This window comes from Homalodisca vitripennis, chromosome 6 (genome assembly GCF_021130785.1).
Source record: "Homalodisca vitripennis isolate AUS2020 chromosome 6, UT_GWSS_2.1, whole genome shotgun sequence".
NCBI lineage: Eukaryota > Metazoa > Arthropoda > Insecta > Hemiptera > Cicadellidae > Homalodisca > Homalodisca vitripennis.
Window position 1 is genome coordinate 108,043,029 of NC_060212.1, and position 12,840 is coordinate 108,055,868.

The window sequence follows — 12,840 nt, forward strand, 5'->3', positions numbered from 1 at the left end:
ACACAGTGGAGCGTTTGTCCGTTTCAGAGGTACATTTTGTTTCTCGCTGAATTGTCTGAATAAAACCAACACGCGTGTGTTGTTTTGATTCGTACTGTTGGAGGTACTGTGAATAGGCTCATAAAATGGCATAGCCTATTGTAATATGTCGAGTAAAGCGGAAGCAACACATTTGCATACACATTGAGAAACTTCCTAAAGACATAACTTAAAACTTCACTTAAAATGGTTACTTATATAGACGTATTTGAAAATCAGTTTTCATAACACTATATTGTAATTGATATTGTGTCGAAAGTAGGACTTGACTTTGGAGTGGGTAGGGGTCAATCTGCTTGAAGAGCACACTTCACGGGAGAGGGGTTTGGAATTATTCTAAACTTAAAAAAATTAGGCAATGCAAAGTAAAATGTTTAACTCGTGCATTGTAAACAAGTTAGATATACGAATATTTTTTTACCTTTTAGGGTTTTGAGATGGGGTTCATCCCTCTAATCTCTCCATAGTATAGCCACTATACTTTAAAGAAGGCGGCGAATGTTTCCCCAGGAGGCTTAATTTCTGGCTGGTTTATACCTTCTAGTTGAACTCACACTGGGCACAGCAAAACCCGGTGAGTCACTTGAATCTGGGCAACCTTATGGAGCGGCACATCACTAACCGCAAATGTTGAGATTTTGGGGTGCAAGGGTAATTCGATAGGTCTAGTTTACTTCGGGAGATGACTGTTGGACTGTTGGAGTTGGTAGGATTCGTTCCCTAAGAGTCAAAGGTTCTTGCTAGCCTAGACATTAGGGTGTGCCACCCCCTGCCTGCTTTGACTGACTGGAGAGGCTGGTTCAGAGCTGGCTCCCCCTTCTTCCTAGGGGACATGAAGAGATTAGTGCCATAAATTATTCCTCATTGATCTAGACAGGGGGCGGCCCCTACTCCCCACCTTACCTATCCTGAATATCCTATCACTCCGGAAGTAGCGCAAAGGTCCTTATAGGACTAGGTGGGATTTTCTAAGCTTCTTGTCCCAAGAGAACAGAAAAAAGCGGTGAGTAATACAGTCATATTGAACGACCTGGTTCAATAGAACTGTACTATACAAGTGCATGCCAAAATCAAGTGTACCCTTTATTCAAAGTGGGACAATATCCGAAGTGCAAACTTCTATAGCGACATGGACGTTGAGTTATTTGTCCATAAAATGTTGCAGCAGATTCGCCTCACATGGAGTTTTGGAGCAAGGCAACTTATGGAGAAGCGCTAATACTGCAGTGTACATAAGCTCGTTGGGTTTAGACAATTTTTAATTTATAACTGTGCACACTCAGTGGCGTACATAGAACATTATTTCGGAGGAGCTGACACATGGGGTGGTTGGTTTAGGAGGTATACGTAGAACACCCTCCAAAAAGAGGATTTTTGAAGCTTTCCTCAGTAAATTGTTGAGATGTAAGACCTCGTGAATGTGTTTTATCTTAAAACAAACTGTTGGGTGCAGTTTTAAGTTTTCTTTCGAAATTTGTCAGGGGGGGATCTTGAGTCACATGAGCACCCACTTATAAACACACACGTGCACTTTTTATGGATAGATTGTTAAAACTCATATTTTATTCGTGATATCACATTTGATGATTTTATGAGAGAATAGAACTTGCACCATTTGAGAATAGTGTGGTAGAAAGTTTTTGAGGTAAACTGATTCCGTGCGGCGAAGTGATATAACGTCACAAGGCTAAATGTTTATTTAAAGTTCTGATACATTTCAATCTTCTAGTAATAATTGTGTTGAATTTTAAATTTTTGGCCATTTTCAATCATTAGCCGATTTTAGTTAAATTAACATGTCTAGTACTTTTATGTCATTGGTTGAGAGTTAGAGCTAACTCCCTCAAGGAACTGGGAAAAATAATGTCTGTTTGTCTACATGATATTTCGAGAACACTCTGATCTTTATACCTGAAAGATTCCATGAAGATATATTTCTACATGATGAACACTGAATTCAAGAACGTAGTCAGGACAAAAAAATTTTGGGGAGAGGGGTCAAGACGACTGATATTTTCCCGTAATGGACAGAGAGTAGGCTAAGGCCCATTTTGTTCCGTAAAACGTTCATGACCTGTTTCAATATTGAGGACGATCTTTCAGCAGTACATGTCAGTAACACTGAATTATTTAAATGATAATAATTATTTGCTAATAAAAGTACTTGAAAACATTTTTGTTTGAGCGTTGAACATTTTACATCGGTCTCATGAGTAACCATGATGGCAACGGGAAAATCGAAAACTAAATAAATCTGTAAACTAAGTATAATCATATGAAATTTTAACACGTGACATAGAAAACAATATATTGCCTAATGAAATGAGCTGAACATTTGGAATTCTGCACGCGACCTCAGTGAAGCCTGTTACGCGACACGTGATGTGGTGCTCTCCTACATTGTAGCATATATTTATTTATTGTTTTATCTTTGTTTATTTTGTTGTTGTTTGCTCGTAGGCAGGGCTCGACCAGAATGTAGAAATCGGGCAACAGATTTTTATATTAGAAACATATCTTCTCCCTACGGACTAGACTTAAAACTAATCAAAGTCGAGAGTTAAGATTTTTAACATTTTGTTCAATAGTAACTAATTTCTTTAAGCTTAACTAATATTTAAATGCACCTTACAGCTCAATCGGAAGAAAGGTAGATTTCATGTGGGAATCTTGAAATATGGAATGTATTCATTAACACTATGACGCCTCTTAAATAGATGAAATGTTACCATATCTGTTCAAAAACTCGGCATCCTTACCATCTGTAAATCTTACATAATACCAAAATGTTATAAGAACATTAGTGTTTAAAACAATAAGATTTTTGAAACAAACTTTTGTCTTTTATCCTTACATAACCGTTAAAAAATGAGAAAAGGTACTGAAATGTAAACACCCGCCATGAATTGAATTATGGCTCTTAAGAATATCGCGAAAAAAACATTTCAATACAATAAACATTACAAGATGAAGATGAAGTCCCCTTGCTACACCATTTTTGAAACTTTAAGCTGCCAAAATTCTCAATCCTTGAGATGCATTGAAAAACGTCGGAGAACAACAGTTACTTGCAGTCTTCAAGAAATAAGTTTTTGTCATCCTCAGTTTTCCTTTTCGGTTCACACTCATACAAATTGCTGACATTGTTAAAATCTGCAAATATTTTGGCCTTGCTGTGGAAAATCAGTCAATTTGACTGATTACTGAAACTACAGGAAGATGAGAACTACCGGCCTATTTCAATCCTGTTTACTTTTTCGAAAGTATTGGAAAAACTGTTTCTTAATAGGCTGTTACCTTTTCTCGATGCACACAGTGTTCTCTTTTTGAAACAGGAGTTTGGCTTCAGGAGAAATTCTTCCCCTCTTGATGCTTTGTTTGACTTTGCCTCCAATGTAACTAAGGCCCTTGACCAAAAACATCATTCATTTGGGATTTTCTTAGACCTTAGTAAGGCCTTTGATGTGGTCAACCATGACATATTGTTACACAGACTACAGCATTATGGAGTCAGGGGAACTGCTTATGATTGGATATCGTCTTTCCTTTTGGGTCGCACTGAGTTGGTAGAGTTACCTTTTGTTGATGACTTGGGCTGCCTTCGTAGTCAGGCTTCATCTACATTGTCGGTGGGGGCAGGCGTGCCCCAGGGCTCTGTCCTGGGGCCTGTTCTGTTATTACTGTATGTAAATGTATTTCTAGTAGCATAAGTAATGGTAACATTTGCCTGTTTGCCGATGATACCTCGCTCAGCCTTTCTCATAAGAACCGAGAATGTCTTGAAATAGATTCATTCATTCAGGGTGGTTCCCTTTTGCAGTGGCTAGAGGATAACCTTCTTGAAGTCAATGCAACAAAAACCAAATTCATTGACTTTCGAATACGTGATTGTGATGATTTCGCACATGCGAATTCCTATGTTATGATAGGAGACTCAGAAGTCTCATCATCTGAGTCAACAGATTTTTTGGGGCTGGTCATCGATTGTAATCTCAAATACCATCACCATATAGACAAGGTATGTGGAAAAGTGAGTAGTGGATTTTTTCTATTGCGTCGACTATCTCACTTTACTATCAGAGAAATACTTTTTGCAGCATATATATTTTACTGTATCACTAAACGATGCTAATGTCCAGAAAAATCCTAGTTGGATTACCGGTATACTCGTACTTATATTTTTAAAAATAATTAGGGTTTTGGGGAACGGGTTTCAATCCCTCTAATCCCCCATTTGTTACACCACTTGGTGGTTGTTTACGGGTATAGGGTCATACACAGTGTAAACATGCAAATTTTATGCATAAATTCCGTCGTATGATTGATCATTTTAAGAAACTTCTCCATCCTAATGCATGTATATTATGGCTTCACTAGCAAACAAACGAGTCCGCGATGGAACGCCTCCGTGATTTCAGAACCACTTAGGGCAGGCCTACAATCCAAAAGTAGGTTGAACGTTTGGGAAGGTTTTCAAGAAACGTAATTGACCATTTTGTGACGCTTGCGGCGATTTACGCCAAGATGAAAATATCTTTGTAAATCGCCCACCGTGGCAAAGTAGTAATTTATTTGGCGGCGGGAGAAACAGAGATAATCTCTAGCGGTCTCTGTAGTAGTTCCGACAATTGGCACTAGGCCTACACAAAAGGCTAGGTCGGATAAGTGTGCTTGGCGACAATAGGCGCGATATTACGTCAGCAAACACGGTCGACTGTCTGGTCGTCTGTCTCAGCTGTGAACCGCTGTAACATATTACTTGGCGGCCGTGTTTGGATCGCGCGGGGCATTCCTCGGGCTGTCAGAGATTGCCAAATACGATGCTTTCAATAGCGTTATCTGCAAATGGCAAATCGGACCAACGGACCAAAATCGATTGTTCTCTAAACGTTTTGTGTTTTAGTTATTGTAGTCTTGCACTAACTATAACTCTTTTTCAGGGCCGTACTCATCTTAGGGGGGACCCGGAAAATATATTCGGCCGGGCCCTGTCATGTCCGCCACCGCAACGTTCTTCGACACGGTCCCTGCAAACATACATTTGGCGAGGCCTGGCCCGGGCCCTCGTAACATTTTTGGAAAAAACCCGGTCTGAGTACGCGCCTGCTCTTTTTATAAGTAGCCAACTTCATAACAAGCATTATTTTAATGCATTTCTAAAAAGAACTGCTGATTCCGAATTCGCCTCATAAAATAAATTACTATCCTTATTACGATATAAAATATTGATTATTGTATACATATTAATACATTTACAAAAAAAAAGAAATGTTTATACTATTCTTTAATCTAGAGACTGCTTAAAGAAACCGAATTGTTTAGTCAATACAAAGTGTGTTAGGAGCCAATACATCGTAATTAGTTAACTAATAAAGACTTCCCTTTCAGAATATTTTTTATTTATTTGTAGCCTATGATGTCCTTGAGCCTTTCTCTATACATCCATACGTTTTTTAATGCCCTATTAGAACTGCAAAAGTCATATGAAGTGAAAAAAAAAACAAAAAATATAAATACACTCCGAAAATTACAATTATTTATGTATACAGTAGTATAAAAAATTAGGAAAAATAAATAAAAGCATACCCATCTAATTGAATATAGATCAATTTATGTTAATCTTTACGAAAAAAAAAAAACTAACTTCATGAAGTGGATACAAATACAGTGTTGAACGTAATGATACACTGATACACGCCTATGGTACTTTACGATTACGTACTTCGGAACTTACTAATATAAGCAGAGATTAAAAGAAAAAGGAAACTTTGATTTCACCACAAGGAAGTCACGAACATGTAGTAAAGGCTGCGTACGAAATATAAAAGTTATCAAAGCGCCTGCACATTATAAACTGCAATAACAGTTAAACTGCAGACAGTTACGCTTATTAAAACCTGAGAAAACCTCGTAGATGTAAATGCTTGGAAGTGATAAGATTTGGGAAGCCTGAAGAGAGGCCTGCAATGATCACATTGCGCGCTCCGCATATGCGCAACACAATTTTCTTTTGCTTTTTCAAATATCCCATAATTACTATGGTAAAATAATATAAAATGGACTAATCTGTGTAAAAAATTAGTAAATATCTAAAACAATAAATGTTAAACGTTAAAATCTTACTATACAAAATTCAATGTTCTGTTTAGTTAGTTATTTATAAATAGTTACTTAAAAGGCCTTCATAGCTATAAATTGTATAAGAGTTCTAACTGCTTAAGCATGTAAAAGAGCGTTTAGGGACCTACCGAATACTAGGGTGATTCCGATAAAAGTGTGCATTTTTCAGTCTTGATAGAGGATGTGAATACACACATTTTTGGTCCAATACACATGGGGTCGGAAGTGTATCGTCTCGAGAAAATTGAAAATTTGCGATACGCGTTTTTATAAGCAACACGTAGGTTTCTCTTTGAGATTCGGCATTTGCAACCCTATGTGTGTTGGTTAAAAAATGTTTGTATTCAAATCGTCTATCAATACTGAAAATGCGCACTTTTATCGGAATCACTCTGTACAAAAACGTAGGTACATAAGAATATGATCAATTCATGTTTAATATTATTATTTTTATGTTTATTTAATACAAACTTCTAGGATGGAGATAGCCTTTGCCTTATCTTCCGGTATAATTACTGAGTTTCAGTGTTAATATTGACACTGTATTTTAGGTTATAATGAAATTAAAAGAAGGATATAACTGAAATTCACGTTAAATTGTAGACCTCCTATGGTTGTTTTTATATATGAAGTTGTTAATAAAATACAGTATTAGCCAAAATAAACAGTACTGAAATGGTAATATTTTATCATGGCAAACACAGTAACATTACATATAGATTTTACTAATAAATACGAGTAAAAGGAAGCAAAATTGGTTAAAATCGGGTATTAAAATGTTTTCAATATAACCCCCGTTCAGTTTCAGGCAACACTCATAGCGTTCTTGTAGGTTTTGCATTGTAGGGGTTGTTCCATTCTCCTAATACACATGGTTATTTTTTTTTGAGTTTTCTTATCTTTGAGTTAACGATGGTAGATGGTGGGTCCTCGCGGAAAATGTTTTCTTTCAACATTCCCCAGACGTAGGCATCCTGTGTGTAAGATCCTGTGTCCGGAGTGAGCTGGGTAGCCTAAGGAAAGTTTGTTCTGAGGGAGATGATACGGTTGCCAAAGGTTTGTTGGAGGAAAGCAAGGTACTTTGGGATTATACCGACCACACCCAGACATGAATCGTTATTTGACATTTTGCTTCTACTGATTACTAGATTAGCGTAGAACAATATTTCGTCAATATAAAACAGGAATTGTCTTATCGCAAACCACTCCCCATCCTTAGACAGAGGTCAAAGTCGAGCGGTCTAGTAGATAACGTGATTGCAGAGTCTCGCCGCGCCCGTTCAGCTGGTGCGTCGCTTTGTTGTACTTCCGTGTTTTACCCCTACATTTCTCCAAACACAAAAATTCAACAAAAACTAAACTCTTTATTGAAAAAAACAATCAAAACTTGTTTTTATTCTTGATCACACTCCGCCACCCAAAATGCGAGTGCCTCCGGCCATCAGCGCGGGGCAGCACCTTCGGTGCAAAAACGACAGAAAAACATCCCTCGAGATAGTACCTATCAGTAAAATATCAAATTCTAGAGGGGCTGATCAGAAATATAAGTTGAATTGTAATGGAAAGGCAATTATGTACCGTGCAAAAAGCTTAAATAATCATGTGATGCCGCGCGGCCTACCATAATCGGGTAATCGGGATTTTCGAGAAAGATAAGATAACAGCGACAACAGTACCGATCACAATACCTGGAAATGCTTGTAAGTTTGTAATTTTGTAATTAAAGAGTTGTTTTTTCGTTCTATCATGTTTGTTTCTATAAATTTACATTTTTGTGTTCTTTATACTGGTGTGGTCGGTATAATCCCAAAGTACCAAAAGCAATGTTGTTAATAGCAGTGTGACTGGTTGCGCCATCTTGCTTGAACCACTGTGAATTTAACGGCAGGTTTCGTGCACTACAAAATCTCCTGCAGCCTCTCACAAAACATCAAGAATAGCCCTATATCGATACTGATTTACAATAAGAATCTCTCCATTGTTGCCTTAAAAAAAGTAAGGTCCCACTATACCCCTCCAAGACACAACGCACCACATGGTTACACGCTTACTATGCTGTGGCCTCTCTACAACAATGTCAGGACGTTCAAATCCAAGGAAACGTGTTGTGTGCTTGTTTATGAAACCATTAAGGTGTACATGACATTCATCTGTAAACCACACATCACTCAGAAACTCAGGTTCTTCATAGCATATTGCTAACATTGAAGCACAGTACTGAACTCTGGCTAGTTTGTTTCTACAGTTCAAAGGTTGTCTAGTTTGTATCCTGTAGGGAAAACTACCAATGTTTTTAAACATTCTTCGCATTGACGTATTGCTTAATATTCAATTTAAGAAAAGCACGTATCTTTGGCTTCTTTTCGGTGTCTGTAACACTTGGTGCAACACTCTTCCGTGGTTTTCATTTGTACAGACAGTAGGTGGGCGACCTGAAAAGCCCTTTCGCTGAGTCTAAACTCTACCTGTTCTTCGAAATTTTTCAACAACACTAAGAATCACAGCATTACTAGGCGGGTTTTGTGGAAAATGAGCGAAAATAATGCTGTACGATAAAAACTTTCTCTATCGTTATTAGCACCATGTTAGCAAAAACTAACCTCAAATAAGAAGAAAGTAATGAACACGAAGCCGTGGCAACAATCGACAATATTGAATCAGATCATCGAGATGGCAACTACAGCTGATTCAGTTTCAGTACTGTTTATTATGGCTAATACTGTATGTAGGTGTTTTGATATTCCAATTTAGTACTATATGTACTATGATATTATATAAGAAAAAAATTTGGTTAAACAGGGAACAAAATGTAACCCGTGAAAAGCAAAGCAAATTATATTTACGTTATAACATTCTAAATATCTTGTTAATTTAGTATAAAAGTACCTCCAGTTACATGTATATAATAGAAGTATCCATTATATATGAACTTTTTGGAGTTACTACTTTTTTGTTAGACTATAGATGTATGTTTGGTACGGGGGAAAACCACGTCACGGAACGTCACGTCACGCTATGTAGCCGTTAGGGGTGGGTCTATCGTGGCCATTTTGATGTCAGGGCGTTTCTCTTTCCGTTCAGTGGCTATCCAGGCGAGCTAGAGAGAGGTTACTGTCGCTCTTTGTTGAAGTGGCTACTTCTTTTGGGCTATGGATCAGTCTCACGATTGCCTTTCCATTTTTCGGATGTTAATTCTAAAATGCTGTGCGTTTACTGGTTGAAGTGGAAAGTGAAAGGTGCAGTGCTGCCAACGTAAATGCCTCCACTTAATGTCGTAGTTTGTCTATTTACTATTGTTATTTTTACTGTTTGCTGTTTTGAAACACTGTTATGAATATCCCTGTTATATTATTTTATAGTTTATTATGTTTTTTCTGTTATTACTGTTATTATGTTATTTCTATTGTTATAGTTTATTTATTGTTGCGTTCTTTCATTATGGTATTGTTATAGTTTTAAAACATTTATATACGTATTTATTCTAGCATATGTCATGCCTTGCAATAGAGTATTTTGTAATATTTCCTTTCAGTCTTTCACATGTTTTTGTTGTGGAAATTTTTTGTTTAGGTTAAGTTGTAATTATTGTAATTATTGATCTTGAATGTAAAAAATGGAGTGTGTCCGTTGGAAATAAATAAATAAATAACATTGGTTTATTAAAGTCAAATTGTGTTGGATAGCTTTGAATGTTAGATAAATTGAAGATTGGTTAATTGATACCATGTTGTCAGTTTCAATTAGTTATTTTTATTTCTTTATTTTACTAATTATTTAGTAGTTCATTTCTTCATTCAGCTCTTCTTTTGTAATTGTAATTGAATCACATTTTCGACTTTGCCTACAGCAAACTACGAGATTTTTATATATTTATAATTTACTAAATATTTACAATGTAATTTATATACCTAGCACACTCTAAGTTTTCACTTGCCTAGAACACCTTCTGATTATCAAAATATAAGAAACAAAAAAGACGGTTTTAAAGGGAGTTCTTTCTACGCGAACGACATTTTTATTGATTATTTTATACTTTGTAAAAAATTGATTGCGCTTCAGGTTTAGGTAGCATTAGCCTTACCCCGTTGTTTCGATGAAGGGTATAATATTATCTCACCAAAAATCTCATTGAGTGAGAGTTTCATAGCAGTAGATATTCCAAAAAGAGCTTGCTTTTTGAGCAAATTAAAATTTCAAAATTCGTTTTGAAGGAACTGAACGATTGATATCACATACAGAATATCTTAATGAAAGTCATAAACATAAATTCCAAGTACACTATTCTATTAAGTGCTGTATTACTTTTTAAGAAAAGTACTCCTTATTAACTTACCGAACACTTTTAAAAGATCTACTTGTGTTACCTCATACAAAAGGAGGCTTACAGCAAAAAAATCTTTAGTGACCATTTTATTACAAAGGGATATTATTTAGTGTTATAAAAGCATAAACGTAATCATTTAGTATAACCTAGCAAGCTAAGTTTCTTGGTATAGTTGAATTTTAGGTAGATTTCATAGAACTCTGCCTATTGGAATCGTCCTCATGACGAAATATCTGAGAGATCTTTTTGCATTTTCTCTGATCATAATCCCCAGAATCCAAACATACGATAATCCGAAAATGTATATATATATATATATATATATATATATATATATATTTCAAACAAACATGTCACAGTTGAGAGGAATCAGCCGTTTGTTGCTCCCAGATTGTGCAAGCATATCTAAAGTGATCGTTCTACCCTTATATATCGACTGATTTCATTAATAATATTACCGTTGGAACTTTTATAAAAAATCCAGAATAATTGGTATTGAGTAAATGTTTTGTAACTGTGCTGGGTTTTTTGTGATTTAACTTAAAAACACTTTAGATCAGGCGGTACTTTGTTAATAAGTAAAGTAAATCACACAATGTTTTCTATTGTTTGTCATAACAAATGTGCAAAGTTTGGTGTCTGTAGATTTACTATTTCTAGAGATATATCTTTTTATTAAAAAAATACAAAATGGTGGCTAGCGACTAAACGACACATTTCTCTACCGACGATTACAGGACATTATTGTTTTAATGATGAGTACTATCAGCTTCAGAGTTTGTGTCACACTTTTGTGATACACATTCGTATATATGATATTTATATGTACGTAGATAATAATATGAGGTTTTCCTATGACACTTTGGAACTCAACAGAAAATCAATGTACAATGTCTGTCTAGTCTGTATAAATGAATATATTTAAATGAACATAAAATCTTTCTGTTAAAATTGGCAATACTTGATTGAAAAAAGCCAAAAATGTTAATATTAAATTTGATTAAAGTATTTAAATCTGTAAAATATTAGTGCAAAATTTGTTAAAAATTATTATAAAAATGAAATGTATAAACAATATTATTCTTTCCGGATAATTTGTAACTAATTCAAATCAAATTTTACAAAGAAATTTATATGCTTATAACTTTTGACTTGTAAAGTTTCAATATTATGGATTTTCTAAATGTTTGAAAAAGTACGATTATATTTACATGTCAACATTATATGCCAATGGAACTGAAGTTCTTAATCTGTAACTCAAGATAGATGATTTGAAATAATAAAAGGGGTTCTAAAACACATTTTTGTCGGTTGTATAAATTAAATTAAATAATTTAAAAATTGTGTATTTAGCACTTTGTAGGCAGTATCACACGTAACAATAAGTGACGCACATGTTTCTCTAAAGAACAGTCCTAACAAGAGACAATTTCCTAAGTCGTATTTTATATAACTAGAGGCTTTAAAAAGTTATAAATTTCATGGATATGGTCAAATAAATACTTACCCCACACCACAGGGCGGTCATGGAAGATAAGATCGCCGGGAGCAAGAGATCTGGTGGCGAAGACCCCACGACCACTGACGCCAGAGGGGCGTATGCCCCAGCCATCCTCTTGTACGCCCAGAGTTCGGTGGAGGTAGGCCCGCAGCACGGCTTCTGTCTGCTCACACATCGTCCAAGAGGTGGCGCGCCGCTCTGACTAATACCTATCGCCAATCGGACTTCTGTACGCGCATGCGCACGAGATTCAGAGTTATCACGAAGGGAAAGGGCAAGTACCGTGCACAAATCCAGAGGCACGAAAATAACTTTAAGATGTAAGTAGATCAACGTCAATTCTATTCCGAGCAACTTTTATTATTTGCAGAAACTCGGTTTATTTCTTTACTTGGTGGATTAAATAAATCTCAAACATTTACGCGATAATCCTAATTTGTATCTTTTAGTACTTATAATACGTGTAATACTGTAAAGTGTGTAAAGTTCAATCTCAAAAGGGGATGTATTGGCAGAGTCCATGTCGTATTTGTCACATTATTAAGTTACTGTACAAGATTGCCCAATCGAAAACAAACTATGAAAATTAATTATGCAGTTTCTAAATTGTTTCTGCTGTAAATTCAGCCAAGTCTATAATTGAAGTTAGTTAAGGTTTCAACTGCAAGAAAAAAATGCGTCTGTTAGCCGTGCCATTTCCTCCAGCTAAATCGAAATGTAGAGCATTTGCAAGCCTTACTTTGAACTATTCATGCTTATTCAAACTTGAACGAGACAAGTAAAAATTACTGCAACGTGGAGGATTGTGTATATTACACATCACCTGAGTAGAGGTTCGTTTCATTGTTTCTATTGT

General features: G+C 35.8%; 1 protein-coding gene across 1 annotated transcript in view; it reads right to left on the bottom strand.

The window, feature by feature from the left end:
* Window positions 1-12,198, bottom strand: part of LOC124364707 (SET domain-containing protein SmydA-8-like) — a 33,677-nt gene extending 21,479 nt beyond the window's left edge. The window contains exon 1 of the mRNA XM_046820398.1: window positions 11,991-12,198. Coding sequence (XP_046676354.1) covers window positions 11,991-12,159 — 169 coding nt within the window. The 5' untranslated portion in view covers window positions 12,160-12,198. The remainder of the gene's footprint in view (window positions 1-11,990) is intronic.
* Window positions 12,199-12,840: the final 642 nt, after the last annotated feature.